Source organism: Poeciliopsis prolifica, unplaced genomic scaffold, assembly GCF_027474105.1.
Source record: "Poeciliopsis prolifica strain line A6 unplaced genomic scaffold, Auburn_PproV2 SCAFFOLD040, whole genome shotgun sequence".
Classification (NCBI taxonomy): domain Eukaryota; kingdom Metazoa; phylum Chordata; class Actinopteri; order Cyprinodontiformes; family Poeciliidae; genus Poeciliopsis; species Poeciliopsis prolifica.
The window spans coordinates 2,305,420-2,323,054 of record NW_026562415.1 but is presented as its reverse complement, the minus strand read 5'-3'; the positions used below and the strand labels follow the sequence as shown (position 1 = coordinate 2,323,054).

General features: G+C 37.5%; 1 protein-coding gene across 1 annotated transcript in view; it reads right to left on the bottom strand.

Annotated features, from left to right (window-relative positions):
* The window catches only part of plxna4 (plexin A4), a 209,020-nt gene that overhangs the window by 30,783 nt on the left and 160,602 nt on the right, over window positions 1–17,635 (bottom strand). Inside the window, exons 10-22 of the mRNA XM_055054731.1 lie at window positions 16,895–17,095; window positions 16,041–16,137; window positions 13,984–14,174; window positions 10,904–11,055; window positions 10,097–10,220; window positions 8,873–9,009; window positions 8,316–8,483; window positions 7,583–7,676; window positions 5,693–5,929; window positions 5,230–5,376; window positions 3,836–4,070; window positions 3,525–3,667; window positions 928–1,196 (exon numbers count right to left, since the gene is read on the bottom strand). Of these exons, the coding sequence (XP_054910706.1) occupies window positions 928–1,196; window positions 3,525–3,667; window positions 3,836–4,070; window positions 5,230–5,376; window positions 5,693–5,929; window positions 7,583–7,676; window positions 8,316–8,483; window positions 8,873–9,009; window positions 10,097–10,220; window positions 10,904–11,055; window positions 13,984–14,174; window positions 16,041–16,137; window positions 16,895–17,095 (2,195 nt within the window). The remainder of the gene's footprint in view (window positions 1–927; window positions 1,197–3,524; window positions 3,668–3,835; window positions 4,071–5,229; window positions 5,377–5,692; window positions 5,930–7,582; window positions 7,677–8,315; window positions 8,484–8,872; window positions 9,010–10,096; window positions 10,221–10,903; window positions 11,056–13,983; window positions 14,175–16,040; window positions 16,138–16,894; window positions 17,096–17,635) is intronic.

The window sequence follows — 17,635 nt, the reverse complement described above, 5'->3', positions numbered from 1 at the left end:
TTGTGCCAAATATACATGATGCATCAAATTGGGCTTGTCATTGTTTGCAAAAACCACCATCACTGTCCACTGTGAAGCAAGTTTCATTGAGTCATATACTGGGAGCAACGGGACTGAGAAAAGAGCAGCCATTGATGACTATTCTTGAGGAAAATCCAAACAAATACTAAGGAAAAAGACAAGACACACAATAACTAGCAATATGTGGGGAGAAGTGAATGAGGCTTTTAAATCTGGTTTTGATTTACTTTTATACAGGTTCTTTCATCAGTGTATTGTGAAACAACTTGTGACCTTTACATGTTGAAAGACGAATAACATTTTAGTTTTTTTTTAATGTTGCAGTGTGCTTTTTAACTTAGTAGTTCTAATTTCATACAACTTTTCCCAACATTTTAAACACCATGAAGAAGCAAGTTTCCAGGAGCGAGACCTGCCAGCTCTATCTATTGATATGGAATGCTAGTGGTGCTGAAATCTGTGGTCAGTGTGTTGTGTTTTGAGCCAGGTGACCATCATGATGTCTTTTCTTGATTAATAATGTAGGCATTTCAAGCTATTGCAATGACCTCTACCAAATATCAACTGTGAAGTTGAGGAGATCGACAGGAGATCATTTCATTAATAATAAAGGTTTTCTATGTATTTTTTTGTTCGTGTATGTAAAGTTGTGAACTAGTATGGATAATTAATTCAAGTTGTTGTACAATCACTTCCCTCCAGAAAAAAGAACATTTCAAAGAAATCATTTCAAAGCTGCAAATTACTAGGAGGTTCCTGTTCATGATGAGTTCATTTAAACAGTGGAAAAATTAAGGCATTGAACAAACAAAGTAAGTCATAAATGTCTCTTGTCAGCTCCGGGAATGAGGCCACCTGTGAAGAAGTGCTGCCGACAAAGTCGCTCACTTAGAGAAGGCTAATTACCTGCGAAGCAGCAATTTGGGGTGATTTTTGCTTTCAAGGTTGCGGTCTATCAGGTCAGACAGCAGGTGCTTCAGGACATCAGTGGCGTACTCCAGCTTGCTCTGCAGCACGGTCATGATCAGTGAGGCCACGTTGCCACGGTCCCTCATGGAGAAACCACGCTGGGCCTCCAGAGTGCGAATAAAACACAGCAGGAATATTTTGTTGTTAATGAGCTGGCCAAAGAGCTTCAGCCCCTTCTCCACTTGCTCCTGGCGGTAGCCTGGCACCTGGGAGGAAACAAGAGAAATGAAAAGCATTAGAAATTTCAAAAGCAGGCAAAATGTGCAGATTCAAACTTGTATATATGCCTAATTAGTCACAGACTCATTTGAATGTATTATTAGCGCTCTGTCCTCCACGTTAAGCAAAGTTTTTTTTTTTTGTCTTTTTAAGAGGAATATAGCAAAATCATTTACATAATATTAAGGTCACTTACAGCTGTGTTTGTAAAACCAGAAACAAATGAAAGCCATGTTTTAAATAATCCTAACCAATGAATGAATGTACAATTTTCTTACATAATTATGCCTTAGCAATTAAATCCTTGGAAAGAACAATTTAAATAGAAAATAACTCACTGAAAATAAAAAAAAGAAGGAACTTAGGGCTATAAGGAGTTTAACATGTTCAAGTTTTTGTCAGGTTTCATCTGAAGGTTGAGAATAAAGTCTGGAAAAACACCAGGCCTCAGTGGGGAGTGTTTATTATTTCGATGGCACCTTGTTCCATATTAATGCAAGTTGAAAGGTAGTGCAGAACTGTGAATTCTTCTCATCTGAGCCCACACCATCCCAGCACTGTTTATAGTTGTAACTTGCAACATGTACGTCTCCCCCCCCCATTTCTTCATAAACAGCACCTTAGGAGATTATGTTTTTTATCTGTCAGTAGCACTCTGGGTAAGACAGCATTGCTTTGCAGCGAATGCAGCTGTCAGCCCACATATGTTCCGTCTTTCTACCTTTTCCTTGAGGTGGTTGTAATCTGCCGGGAGCTATTGTTCAGTTGAAAGTCTAATTTTATGCAGCTTGTCAGAATGTGTTTCTGTGTTTGGAAGTGTTGCAATATTAGTCATTTGTGAGTGCAGGGTTTTCTGTTTTTAAAAATTACTGTAAGGTTTTCTGCCTCTCTCTGCAATTAGTTTTTATACCATTACCAGTGTATGAATTATACACTTAAAAATGATATTTTACAATAAATTACAACACTACAAACCTAATTAATCTCTAAGATTAATGTAGAAAGGACTATCTGCCAAATAATATTAGCAACAGAAAATCTATAATCCCATGTAATAGGTAATGAAATAATAAAACAAAATAGTAAAATTAAACTTAAGTGCTTCCATCCAGGTCCAGAGCCAATTTTTTTTTTATTTTAATCTTTTTTTTTTTTTATATAAGAAAAACTTTGATAAGTGTGTTGTGCATACTATGACGCTCTGGCCATTTTTCTTCCATAAATTTATGTTGCTCCGTCATAAAATGCATTGTAGAAATGCAGGGGGAAAAAATCCAGGAGTATGACTATTTTAAAAAGGCAAAATAATTATTTGACTACTATTTAATATGCTAGTTTTTAAATGTAAAAAACAACAACAACCAAATGAAAACTTCAGAAATACTTTAGTGCTAAGAATTTTCCATGGCTTTGGTTAACTCCCTTATTCAGCTCCCCATCAGCACTTGGCTTGAAATTATTCGGTGCATCAATAATAATTAGGTGGTCATCAACAGCCACGCAGTTTTTCCATTATGCTCTTTTTCCACATAACACTCTTCATATAGTTTGATATTTATGCCAATTAAAACATAATTAATATGGCTTATTAGTGGGAAATTCTCATCAGGGATTGGATAGTTAACTCTGAAGCCAGTGAGATAGGGGCCCATCGTTATTGTAATGAAACAAGATGACCTGTTCAATTATAGTTGTCAGTCAAAGTTACCAGTGAGGATAAATGACTTTATGTTTTTTTCATTTTGCATTTCTCCTGATGATTGACTTTTAATTTGGTTTTGGGGATGAGAAAAAAAAAACCCAGTTACCATCTCATGTCATTTTTCATTATTAATGATTTCACAGTTTTGATTTGAAGTCTGTCTTGTTTGCTTTGAAATAACTCTTCTGTCAGCTATCAGAGGGCTTTTGTTTATGAGATGGCAACAACAGCCAACATCTGCGTTAATTTCACCTACTGCGACCCACTACACTGATAATTTGTTTGCTCATTTTGATCTCATTTCCAAAAGGGCTAATTGGATTACACTGCTGTTTGATGAAGACTGAAGAAAAGGAGTCATATTTATTTAAGTGCTATGTCAAGAAAACAAAGTGTGAGATGATGTTTTGAAAAACTAAATTTCCCTTGAAAAAAGTTCAGAAAAAAACCTTGAAACATTTTGCTTTACAAATTTAATAGCAAACACATTTACTGAAAATATGTCTTAAAAACTCACAACACAGCATCACTAATAAGGGAATTTAAATCTAATCATCTTATTTTAAAAGACACTTTACTAAAATATTCAAAGGTAAACAGAGTTATCTCTTACCTCCAGATCTCTCAGTACAGGATGTTCCTCAATGCCTGGAAAAAGGACCCTCATGGTGTAAGTCCTGTAGTCCAGAAAGGGGATTCCTGCTCCATCTAGATCACTGGTGAGCTCATGAATGTCTGTCTGAAGTTCTGCAAAAGCTGGAAAGTAACAAACATTTTGCATCAATGTGCATGTTTGTTGTATATTTGTTCAGCCAAGAAACTGTTACTGTGTCAACACAAAACTTGTTTATTCAAAGCTTATAACATTGATGACAAGTCAAATGTCATAAAATAAGGGAATGTCGATTTATGTGAAGGTTTTACCTTCTTTGCACTCCAGTGCTACACGTGACTCAAGGTTGTCCATCTGCATTTGTAGTCTCTTCAGAGTCAGGTCACTTTCTCGAGACTTGCGTTTGTAGGCAATCAGAACCACCACAATGAAAAAGATGAGCAACGCACCAGCTGCAGCGATGCCAATGATCGCCGTGCTGCTGAGCGGGCTGTCAGATGTGATGTGGACCACACCAGGGGAAAATTCGATACCACCAACACGTGCCTTGTCACAAAAAATACAACAATGCGTTATAACAAGCATTAGAATCCAGTGCTGTAACAATTTTACAAAAAAGATACCTTGACATTTTCAAAATCAAACTTATTTCACATTTTTCAGACAAAAATTTAAGGCGCTCATTCATAGCCAATAATAAACATATTCATGCAAAATTTCACGTAACATTTATGGGAAATTTTTAAACGGTGATCAAAGTTTAATGTTGCGTTGGAACTAATGAATGGATCAAATTCTGGTTGGTTTGAAGGAGAGACACACAAACGAAAGACTTTGTTGATAGATTTAGTTGGTATTTTTAGTATTAGTTGTTTGAATGGATAATTGGGCAGACTGATGGTTGGTTGGTAAGATGAATAAATGGAAAAACAAAAAGGTCCAATCACTGAATGGACAGAAGTATAAACAAACATACAGATGATTTGAGGGAAAAACTGATGGTTAGTAGGATTGACAAACTGATGCTTCTCATTGCACAGAAGTAAGCATGGGCAATGATTGAGATGAACAGGCGAGTAGATGTGCTAAATGTTTAAACTTTGGAAACATGTAGTTTTGTTTTTTTTCAATTGCATCCACACCTGACCAATAATTTCCAGACTGTATGGAGCCCCATCCATGCATAACTTTGATTACCTTTATAGTAATCTCATACTGAATGCAAAACGTATCAAAGATTTCACCAAATGTTTCCTGTTAGCTTAGACTTCTAAGAAATACTATTTCAACTGATCAAACTGAAGTTCAAACTACAAAGAAAGTCATAGATGGAAGCGTCCAAACACTTCTGTTTAGTTTACAGTGATGTGTTTTTATCTTTCTGCGACGCGGGGTTCAGGTGGTAATATCAGGAAATGCTTTCCTCAAAGTGGTCTCTCTTAAAGCCACAAATGGAATCTTTATTGAGTTTGCTTTGCCTGTAATTCTTCTTATTGAAGGGTTATTTGTTTGTCTTTCGTCTGCTTGTGGTTACCAACAGGAACCACGTGGCTGATTGGATTAGAACCACGCTGCATATGAGAGCAGACAAATGGAAAGATGGCAAAACAAAGAACGTCTGTCTCTAAATCTTTCAATTGATTTGTAAGACTGTTTTCCTTCCCAGCAGAGTCTAGACATTAGCTTATGCTGCATCATCACTTACCAGGACTTTGTGGCGACCAGTCAGGTTGGGTGACTCACAAAGAAGCTGGTTCTCTGACACTGTTAACATGCAGGGTTTGTCTCCAATCAGGACTGTGTAGTTCAACTTTCCATTCCCACTATTAGTTGGCGGAAGAAAGTTTCGTCCCTGCAAAGACAATTCATGCCTTATTGTCAATTGTTCAGTTATAAAAACAACAATGTAGTCAATTGTTAAAACTAGTCTTTTCATTCAGTTTATATATAGTTTGAAATAAGAATTAAGTTTATTTTAATATTTTAAAAGTGAATTTTGCTCCAGGTGTTTTGACTAGTTCAGACACAAACCACTCACCACACACAAATATTGTTATAAACAGGTTTGACAAAAATCTTGTGAGCTCAATTTGTCATTCAGAACATATTCACTAAACATTAATCAATGTTTATAAGAAAAAGTGTATTGAAGATGTTGATCGACTTACTTTTAGTATGATCGGGGATCCCGGTTTAAGCTCTTGGACACCAGAGGGACTCAGTGGCTCAAATTCAGGGTTGGGGTAGTAGATAAAGTTGGTGTTGTTGAGGGCCATCAGGGACTGCACATCGTCCATTTTAAAGCCAAACTCATCGGGTTTTTCTGGTATTTGCTGCCTGGCCAAGCTTATGGACAGTTCTGGGACCTGACACTGCATAGTTGTGGAGCTCAGCACCTGACACATCTAGAGGACACAAAAATGGAGGAAAATTTGAGTTTGGAGGTATATATATCTTCTTGACCCAACAGTTATAAGTCTTAGAATAATTTCCTTTTGTTTTGCTTACTCCTCACTCCATCCTCTTTCCCTGTCAATTTGACAGTTAAAAACCACAAGCATTAGGTGGTTTAATTTACATACAGTATTGAGTTGACAGTTTATCTTAAAGACAGAAATATGAAATTTGCCAATATTCATTCCTTTTAATTCACTTATTTCTTAAATTGCTCAGTTGAACATGATAAACACTCTTTCCAACTTCAGGTGTTCAATTCCTATAAATAAAAAAAGGCAGATTTTAATAAGTGTAATGTGGAAACGGTTGGAGTCTTATTTCAAAGGTGCTGATAAAATAATTTAGACACAGGATGCAGATTTATCACTTGCAGGTCAGGATGTGTGGAGTGATAAGTGAGTTTACCTTTCCTTCATCAGCCTCTACAAAAACCTCTCAAGCCGATCTTTGCTTCATTCTGATATCTTCTTTCTTTGTTCAACATCAGCCAAACTTCTATATTTTCTTCTCTTTTCCTGTCCTTTTATATTTGCCTTAGCTGTTGACTCACATTTGATATATGAAACAATTTTAAATATTTATTTTTTTCTTTATTCTCCTAAAAGTGAGTCTTACTAGCAATGACAGATTGATCTATCACTTTAATGCCCCATGCCCCTCTATATCCTCCTTACATCTCCATTCCTCTCTGCCTGTCAGGACGCTGACAAATCAACCTGCAGCACAGGTCTCCCTCACAGACGTGTCACATCTCCACAATAACCTCTGCCATGCAGTCATTCAAACTATTACTTGTCACTGTAATTGGCTTCTTGAACATCAGACTTGACAAATCCTGCAAGGTCTTCGAGACATTACTGACATGTATAATACAACGGTAGATGTCAGGTACCAGAATGTAGGGGAAGAAAAGATAAAATGCTTCTGTTTTTGGAGAAATGTCTCTAAAATCACTTTAGATGTCTGATTCCGTTTCTTTTTCCTTCTCATCTAGAGCCATCTTAGAGTCGCACTGCATTGCAAGATGTGAGGTAAACTATATGGCGACAGTTACCTTTAGACACAATACCTAGCTCACATGAGTGTGAGCACAGATGTTAAACGTGCTGCAAAGTCACGCTCAAATGGACCATGACGATGGATAGCATTTCAACCTTTTGTTCCCCTCTTCTTTCAGTGAGATCAAACAAATTCTTGTATGACTTTCTCCAGCTTTCTGTGAGAAAACTGCAGATTACAGTTAAATTATTTTTGGCATGTCGTCGCAAATTTCTTCTTTTTGTTTGCAAGAAAAACTGCAAAGGCTGTAAAGCTTAATATTGACAAAATAAGCAACACTTTCCATTGAAAAGCCTCCTTTGCTGTTAAATTATTGAATCTAAGACATCTTGGCTCAACAACAAAATATTGTTTTTGATTCATTCACGTTTGTTATTCAACCATTAGATTGGTGCAATATGCTACCCATTAAGATTTCAAGTGTTTCAGTGCATACTCAGACACAACATGCAGTCAATGTATTTTCATTATAGCTTAAAAATAAAAACATTTAATCTCTTTCATTTCAGATGAAGCAATATTGGTGTTTTGTAGTTACTTACACTGAGCGATTCTTGGCTGTTGTATTTAGCTCTTATGATTGGGGTCTCAATGATGTCCAGGTTAGTTCCTGTTACCATCACTGGAGTGTGACCACTGAAAAACAGACAATATTTCAGAGATTGTTTTGACAAATTGTGATTTAATATACAAATTACTAAAGTATACCTTGAACCTTTTCACATTTCCTTACAACTACCAAATTGTAATGATGGATAGCATTACAACCTTTTGTTCCCCTCTTCTTTTTATGTAACAATGTTATTGTTCCAGGATTGACCTATGTTTTGCTCCATCCATCAACTCTGAGCAGCTCCTGTAACCCTTCTGATGAAAAGCATCCCCAAAGCATGATGCTGTAGAGATGCAGCAAGGCTGCTGTGCAGCATAACTCTGCATACCTTGGTTCACTTGATCATGGCCCTGTCTTGATAGATTTGCAGTTGAGCCCATACTGCCTTCATTAGTTGCACATAATTTTCATTTGAAGGATTATCCAAATAAATGAGTTGACAAAATATGAAAAAAATAAAGATGTGTAAATGTAGCAAATAACTGTGGGATGCAGAAGAGATGCTGTAGGTTTTCTAAGATGTACAATATCTTTAAAGTAATTTTAAATAATTTATTTTAAATTAATAAGCTTGAGGCCCGTTCAACAGAGATATGTACTTCTTCCAGATCCACAGTGACAAATTAATTAATTTGTCGAGAACATTCTTCCTGGTGACATACCTGTAGATGCTCCACTCTGGCTCTATCTTTGTTATAGTGGGATCCTCCACATATTCAAACTGCAGATCTTTCTGGAGTTGGGCCTTATCTATGCTCACAGACACAGATACCCTTCCATTGCCATGCAGAGAAGCATGTGTTCGGCAGGTTAGCCACTGTCCACCCCTCCTAGAAAGTAGCAGTACAGAAATAGCTAAATAAAACTATAATGCTGGGCAACCATTAAGGAAAAATATGACATATCTTTTTGAAATTGCTTTTTATCTTGAAAGTTTAAAAATCATTTAAGAAAACAAAAACTATTTAATAACCCTGTGTGTCGCCATGGATGATAAAGTGGAGCTGAGTACATGGGTTATTGAATAAACTCATCAGCATGAATACTGATAATACAACCTTTTTCAAGATGACTTTGTTTTTCCTCTATGCAGCTCATAACCAGAACTGTCAGAGCCATTAACTGCCTACGCTTTGATGAAAACCGACTTTGACTGAGCTTTTTAATTGAGTCTTTGAAGAGTGATTGGCAGGGTCAACTGAGGCATGTTCCCACTAACCTCAAGTAAGTGCACGGCTGGTCCTTAAACATAATTGACACGTTGCTCCCAGCATCCAAGTGGCTGCCTGTGATGTTGACAATTGTTCCCCCGGAGACTGGACCACGGCTCGGCTTCAGCCCCGTAATTCGTGGGATCTATGTTGGGAGTTGCATTGTAAGATCAGTCACGTTAAAAATAATCACGCTGATGTAGGGACACAAATATTGCAGATAAAAGGCTGGAGAAAAAAAAGTGTTTGAACTTTTGATGAAAATAAGAGATAGGCATCTTTAAATTTTTTAAAATGCCTGTAAGAATTTTTAAAAATCTTGTTTCTGCGTTTTGAAGCTTAACTTACCACCAAGGACCAACAGTACAAAACGCAGTGAAAAAAAAGAAACGTTTAAAGAACTGTACCTTTTCACAGAAAAAGTTTAGACAGAAAGCCATAATAACCATGTCATCATTCTTGTTTATTGAACATTACTAGATAAAATGTACTGCAATCTGTAGCTGCAGATCCCACTGGCAATAGGCACAGGCAATAACATGTTGGAAACATTATACAATTGCCACAGCAGTAGTTAATCAAGTCCAGTCGAAGCTGGACATCGTACCAATCTATTATGAAGCCATCTGGCATTCTTATGGTCCCATCTAAAGCCTGTAGTGTTGCAAGTTTAGATGCAACATGTCATACCTCTGTGAAGAGGCGCCTCAGTGAGAAATAAACCTGCGCCAGTATCCTTTGAAGGGTAACAGTAAAACTGATACTATAGCATAAAAACAAGTCCATAAAAGCAACCACTGGAAATTTATTCCAGAATGTGGAACTGTGTTGGTGATTGTGTGCCGGGAGAGTATCGAAAAAACACAGCAGAGGGTGTAATGTGTTTTTTTATGAGTTCGTGTCAGAAAACATTTTTAGAAATATCAGCTTTTCTGCCTCATCTTAAACTCATTAGTGAGTGCCAGTCATGTGTCTCAACTGATCCACACATGAGAGAAAAGTTATCATGTGGGAACGGAGCCACAAACTGGAACATATATTAGAGCGGTAAGTGAGAAGAAAAAAACACCTCACATCGAGGCGCTAAAATGATACAATTCTGGAACAAAGTCAAAACTCAGTAAGTCACATATGCAATGTTAGAGTTATTTAAAAAAATTATTTACAATCATATGACTAAAATTTAAAAACTGTGATATGAAAGAAAATCTCAAATAAAAATAGACACTCACCACAAAGTAGTAGTATTTGGATGATGTTGCCATAAATTCTGGTCTGCATGCTCCAACACCAACACAGACCTGTATGTTCCCAGTATACTGGCTCAGCTCTGCTCGCCCCATCTCACAAACAATCCTGCAGGAAAATATTAGCATTACTGTAGAATGCATAGAATTTCACACTGAAATTATTTTAGCCTTGAAACAAAGTGAAGAGGAAGCTGATCAAGAAGAGCTTACATTGTGATAAGAACCTTATATAATGCACCATTTGGTAGTAACTTTACCTCCTATGATTGGCAAACTCAAGGGAGAAAAAGCAAAAAGTCTATCCTTTTGCATATGACCTCAGTTACAGCTACCTCTGCTGGGTCAGCACTTACTAAGAAAGTGCTGGCCCACAACTTTCTTTCTAAGCAGAAGCTCTGTGTCTGTTGATAAGCCAACTTTAAACTAATTTGACAGATGGCACCTGCAAGAAGCCCTAGGTGTGGATTAAACTGGAACGTCAACTAAATCTGACCTCCAGAAATTTCTAAAATGATTATTGGACTGTAAGGACAAATGTATGTGCATTTGCTTGAGTGTTTGTCACTAGAAATGATAAATGTATGAATTGTGCTCCAAGGTACACTTAGTATTCAAGTTTGATGCACTTCATGTACCTTGCTGACACCTAAGTTTCCTCTCAAATAGTCTTGCATATAAAAATAAAATCAGTTTGACAACAGTTTCAAGTGAAAAATAGCAATTAATGTAGATTGCAAAAAGAAGGAGAATGTGATTGCTAAATTATTTTATAGTTAAAATACGACTTACTGTTCAGCAGGTATGTAACCATCACGTATGGGGGTGCAGTCCACATCAGCCACCTTCACATTACCCTGAATCTCCCGGAAGTCCAGGCCAAGATTTTCACCACGGATAGTCACAAGTGTGCCGCCTTCCCTGGGACCACGCAGAGGGTTGATCTGTTGGGATCCAAACCTTGATTATTTCTCTCATTTTTCTCATTTAAACATTCAATAGTTTTCAGAAAATATGAAAACTTCATCCTGTGACAGAGTTATGTTCATACCAGCGAGGATGAGTCTGTTCTTGTCCGTCTCTTAACAGGTTTTCCAATACAGTTTAAATCTTCTCTTTCTGTCAGTTTATTGTACAAAAGCATTGCTGCACAAACTTTTCACATTTTTAAATTCAACTTGAATGTATTTCATCTGAACTTAAAAAAGTGGTCCATAGTTATAAAGAGGAAAGTAATACTAAGATAGAATACTAAGGTTGTGATGTTCATGTATAGTAAACATCTAAACATTTTACTATACAGCCTTTTATTTTCTTTGGTACCCCTAAAACAATCAACTGGAACCACGTGTTTTGTAAAGGTTTATAATGAAATACATTATTTTGGTCAGATAGCAACCAAATGTAAAAAAAAATTTTTAGTTTGAATACTTTTATTGAGTAGCCGATGAGACCTCATCCATTTTGTTAATACAACTGTCAAGTTTTACAAAACGAATCACTATAAAAACCACAACAATGATGACTATGACACTGCACAAAATACCAAGATTGCAAAGTTGATCATTTTTAAGAGTGCCAACTACTGACTAACTACTTCTGAAGACAATAAGTACCACAAGCATTCTTTCCTTGCCACAGTAATTACTTCCCAAATGCCACAAGCATTTCAGGAGCTCTTCTAAAAATGCACTGCTCATTAGAGCTGGATTGTGGAATCAGTGTATTAACATAGGACCTATTCAGAACCAATAGATTCCTAAGGTGAGCAATTAAACCTAATAATTGGGCTTGATTTGTTGAGCTTTCAGGGGAAAAGTGCTAATTGTTTGTGTTCACACATATTCCAAATAAAGAGACAATTAAAATGAACACTCCAGAGGTTTTTTTTTTAAATGTGTATTTCAATTGAACAACAGTCAGATGAACTCAGATCAACATAGATCCTGATATCACAGTGATCAAAACTACCTTTTGGCTAGCCAGTGTGCATGTGTGTGTGCACATGGGTGAGTTCACATCATCAAGCCTGTCCAGATGGATAGATGTTACCAACGTAGACAGAGTAGTCTGTCCCCATCAGTCTCTGCCAAGTACAAGTCCTCCAGGCTGCAGACCAGAGCCAGCTGCAATGGCAGCTCTCCCCGTTTCTCAGCTCTGTGTATATGTAGCAAAGTGACCCCCCTGTGGTTTTCACATGGCAGGTAGAGTGCTGAGCAAATGAGTGGGTTTATCTTGGAGCACAACATTAAGATATTATAGAAACCTACTCAATGTACTGAAAGTATCAAAAGAATTAATTACTGTGGTTGGATTATTTAAAAAAATGTAGTGGAATAAATCAACCTGAAATAGCTGAACTTGGAAGGATATTAAGCTAAATTTAAGCCAAGTCATGAAGAAGTCTGGAGTCTGAAAAATAGGAGATATTGTTATGAAATTGTTCAATGCCTCTGATTAATGATGCTCCCCACAGATTTCTTGATTGAAAAAAGTCATTTGGAAAAGGGTTGCAATAAATCCAGTCAAAAAAAATTGTACACAATGCCTCGTGGCTCCCAATTCATTATGAAATACATTTGACTTAAGAGAAATAGAGAGCGAGGAGAAAAAGAAAAAAAGGAGGAAGGTAAAATAGGGCTTTGATTAGATTTTTTTGACTTTGACAAGATAATTAACGATTTCATGGGGCAAACAATCACTTCTTTTGTTTTCATCTTGGTATGCGAGTCACTCTCTTATTGTTGGTGGGGGATGTCATTATGATTTACTGCATTATAATGCATTAAAGGCTGGCTAGTCTTGGGAAAGTCCTCATTCCACACTGCTCAGTTTTTATGGGGAGATGAGAAGGCTGCAATATGTCCCGACTGCAGCCTCAGGGATGCAAAAAGACATACAGTCCCATCTCCTTCAATAAATCCACTGCTTTGAGTGAAAACAAACACTGCAGAGCCCCAGTGATAGACTGAAGCAGACTGGCTTTACTGCTTTAAGAGGCACAAAGGGTGTAAAGCATTTTTTTTTCTCTTTTTGGAAGAATTCATGTGTTTTATTTAATTTTTTTTGTTTTCTATGTTAACATTATTTGCGAGCATGTGAAACTAAAGTCCAATTCCTTTAATTCAGTGTGTGAATTGAATTGCTGCATAAAGAGAACAAACAAAAGCAAAGTATTCTTAGGGATTTTGTGAGTTAGACCAGATGTGTCAAACTTCACTTCTGCAACTTCTAGAGGTTTTCCAGGGCCGACACAGAAATCAAACAGCTGAATTATCTCCTTAACATAGAATCAAATTCTAAAAAAAATCTGCATGATTTTTTGATTCAGGTACCTTGAAGCAAACATCCAACTTAAAGTTGCTCTGTAATTGAATTTGAGATGTGTACAAACACCAATACATAATTTGACTTCAATATAAGCATATGTGCCTCGGGCCTTTGTGGGTTTAACCTGATACATTAAAAAAAATATTAATGTTAATGCTTTTGCAGTGTTAATTAGGTCAGTCACTATTTGCCTGCCTCTCATTATGAAAGAGTGCAGAGTATGAAGCAATTCTCAGAAACAGAAGTTATAAAATTCACAGAAAAGCTACATCTTCAACCATTTTGTCAGTTTTACAGTAAATATTTGAGCTGGTTAAGAAAAATGTGAACACTGCCATATGTGGAATGACTAAAGAGTTTTCTGTACAGTGGATAAGAAGCTTGATGTTTCTTATTCATGTTTTGCTTTGAAATAAAACGTGCTGTGCTCCCAAATGCTTTATATAAATTCTGACCACCACCCACCATTTTAAACACACTTTGCTACTTTTTGGGTATTGTTTAGTATAACATGCATGTTTCTCCTGGTGTTTTTGTCTCACCTGTGTGATTTTGGGGTTGGTGCATTTGCTGTTGATCCCGTTGGGCTCGAGCAGCTGGTTCTCTGGGAGGAGGCAGTGTTGCTTGAGGGTGCAGCGGTTCTCTCCTTTGCACCAAACACACCCAAACAGTGGGTCTGCTTTCAGACATAAACCGCAGCTTGCACGCTGTGCGTCACACTTATAAAGATGAACTGTGCAGTAAGAAATAAAGGCAGACAAAGAAAATGTGGAGGGAAGGGAGACCAAGTTATTCTGGAGAAATCACTTAAAAAAGGCTAGACCACTGTACACAACCATCATCATCTCCATACACTCGCATTCCCTCCTGCCTTGCCTCACTGGGCTTCCTACAATGCTGTCTCCTGCCTCTCGTCACCCACCACGCATTTAACATATCATCTCCATGGCAACAGACCAGCCATTTTCTCTTTTAATTGCCATTAGATGTGTGTGTGAAGTGCCCATCAAAAAATGCCCTGAGAGATGCTTCCTCCTCAGGCAAACAAAGGTAGGAGGCGGTTTAAGAAGTGTTCTCCATTTCAAGCATTTCCTTTGTAACTTTTGTTACCACTAATTCTGCATTCAGACTCAATGATTTATTTTAGCAGATGTGGGTTTTTTTTACACAGACACATGTAAACACAACCAAAAAACCCTGTAAAGTTTGCCTTGCAGCACAGTGTTATTTTGGCATGTGATCCACATTTCAACAATAAGTTTCATGAGTCTGACTCCACTGCCTTTGGAGAAAAGGCAGTGGAGTGTCCTGAATGTGTCCTTTCAGAGATCTAGAACCCACCACATACTGATGTTTTCCTGGCATAGCATAAACTGTTTGCAGTAGAGAATTTACAGTGGCCAAATTGAACAAGTGCAGCTCAAAGGCACAATTCAGCAGCAAATCTTCTTTTCACAGATAAGTCAGATACAAAAACAATCAGGATAGCCCACAGTGTGTTGTTTACTTCCTGTAAATACAGGAAGGGGAAATAAATTAGAGGCATTCGTAGAGATTGATCATTTTTAAAGTACAGGTGAATTTAAATAAATGACCATACAAATGATTTCAGTTATTACATTCAGAAAGCCAAGTTAATTCGTTACACACAAAGCATTAATTTCGCCCTCGAAATTTTTATGATTATGCCTTACAGGTAATGAAAACCACCAAATTCAGTTCCTGAGAAATATTTCATACAAAACATCTTTTTACAAAAGAGCATGCCCATGCACTGTACCGTACATGCACTCTCTGTTTGGTTCACGCTGTTATTGCACTACTCATGCTTATAAATGTAGCATCAATCAAGGTAAGGTAAAATCAAGTTTAAATACTCCACTTTAAGCTAATTTTGAGGTTATTATTAACTATAACCCCAACTTTGATCCATAAGCCATATGGATCAAAACTGACAAATAAAGTACTTCCAATATATCTATCGATGAATAGCAAATCTCTATATTATTGTCTTTTTTAATTGGATTTATAAAATAAACTTTTAAATGATAAAATTTATCAGGACGCACCAATATATATATATATTTATTTTTTGTTTTACACTGCTGTACTTTTACATTAATAAGTCTACAGCAATAGGAGTTTGGCAAAACTAAGAAGGAAGACAGTAAGGACACAGAAAGTTTAATCACAAAAGTTCTATGGAAAAAAAAGAGAGAGAAATAATAATATTGCAGAGAAACAAATAGAGTGTAACCCAGAGAGTTAGAATAGTAATTTGCAATGCAGCCAACAGAGCATTGGAAAAAGACAAACAAAAAAACAAAACAAAAAAAGCTGGGAAAAAGGGAGGATGTGTTGAAGTTAAGCACTCTTCATGGGAACATCAGGAAATAGATGCTTCACCTCAGCACACCACCACCTGTTGCTATGGAGACAAGCTGCAAGGGCAACAACTGGGAGGCAGCAGATCCACTGTATATATATCTCGATGCAAGTTTGTCAGGAAACCACGTTGGACTAAGTGTAAAGTGAATAAGTTGGTGAGCAGATGTGCATGCATGATCACGCCAATGCCTCCGTTTATCTGGATGCTCACCTTTGTTGTGGGCGGGGTTATCAATGCTGAAATCTCCGTTCCAGATGACGGTCAGCTCCACAGGAAGACTGCTCATCTCCATCCCATCGTAGAAATACTATAACCATGGCAACCAGAGAAGGAATGAGTGGCATTGCAGGGAGAGAGGGAAATATTTATACAGGGTATTATGTCTGTGTTCAAATGCCTTTAGTGCCCGATTTCCTCTTTCATCCCCAAAATACATCAGCAACAACAGGTCGCTTTATACTCAGCAACCCCCCTCCCCCCCTCTCTGCCCCCCCCCCCCCCACCACACACACACACGCACACACACGCACACACACGCACACACACACACCAGAGGGCATTCAAAGATTAGATTATTTTTCATTTGGTTCTGTAACGCCAGCAGCATGAGAGGTTGGTGCTAGAATCATAATTTTCTGCTAAATTACAGTTTCTCTCTTTCACGGCTCAATCAAACTACAATGTTTGCCCTGTACTGTGATTACACACCCAATCCCACCGACATCTTGACACGCACACATTAACACACACACATGCAGAGTGATGAAGATAGACAGGAAGATGGAATGTTATTGTATCAACAGACGATTAGCATCGAGACAAGCATAAAGCCTTTTATACTTGCTGTCAATGCATTATTTATTGAAAGAATGGAGCCCCAGTAAAGGGGAGACATAGTTAGGCTATTGTCTCATATAATCCCTTTATATCAGAAAAACGTAACTTACTTTTTAACAGTGGAAATATCAGTGAAAGGAGTACAAATTTTGATGGCAAATACCAGGAGTCTTTACTGAGACTGGTGAGGTGAGAAAATGTGAGCCATTGCTGATGCTAACTCTTACCGATGTGTTTTGACATTGCACTGAGGAGCTGTTAAAGCGCAGGGCAGGGACTCTGTGCTCATTTCCCTGGATGGTTAGGAGGCACTCGTACCCCCTCTGCCCAGACTGTGGCTGGGGTAGGTTCTTGGCCCGCAGGGTGATGGGCTTTACCACATTGACTGGAACCAGTATCCTGTCTGCAGGCAGCAACTGTGGACAGCCCTGAAACAAACATAAATGTTGTGTTGTCATTCATAATATCTGAGTAATATGAAATTACTCTGGTAGCATGTGTGTTTTTGAATATTGTACTAAAAGAACACAGTAAGACACCTGACTGAAAGATATTTTAGTGTGAAGACAGCAGCATGTTACATGAGAAAAATTGAACTCCACTTTATAAACTGCATATGTGGTCACAAAAAATACACTAAGAAATCTGGGAAAATTATTCCAAACCCCTTCAACTTTTTAAAATTAAGATTATTATATGTGATTTATGGGCCAGATCTACAAAAATCCACTGTCAACTATGAATTTCTTCTTGAGATAATATCCAGATTGGTGGAGAACACAACTAACACTTGACTGTCAAAATATTCATCTACTCCAGCTGTGGATCTTTGTAGCTCTTCCAGAGTTACTGTGGGTCTTCTCTGATTCAGTCTGTTAGTTTAGGTGGATGGCTATGTCTTGGTAAGTTTGCAGTTGTGCCATCCTCTATTTTCAGATATTGACTTGACAGTGCTCTGAGGTGTTCAA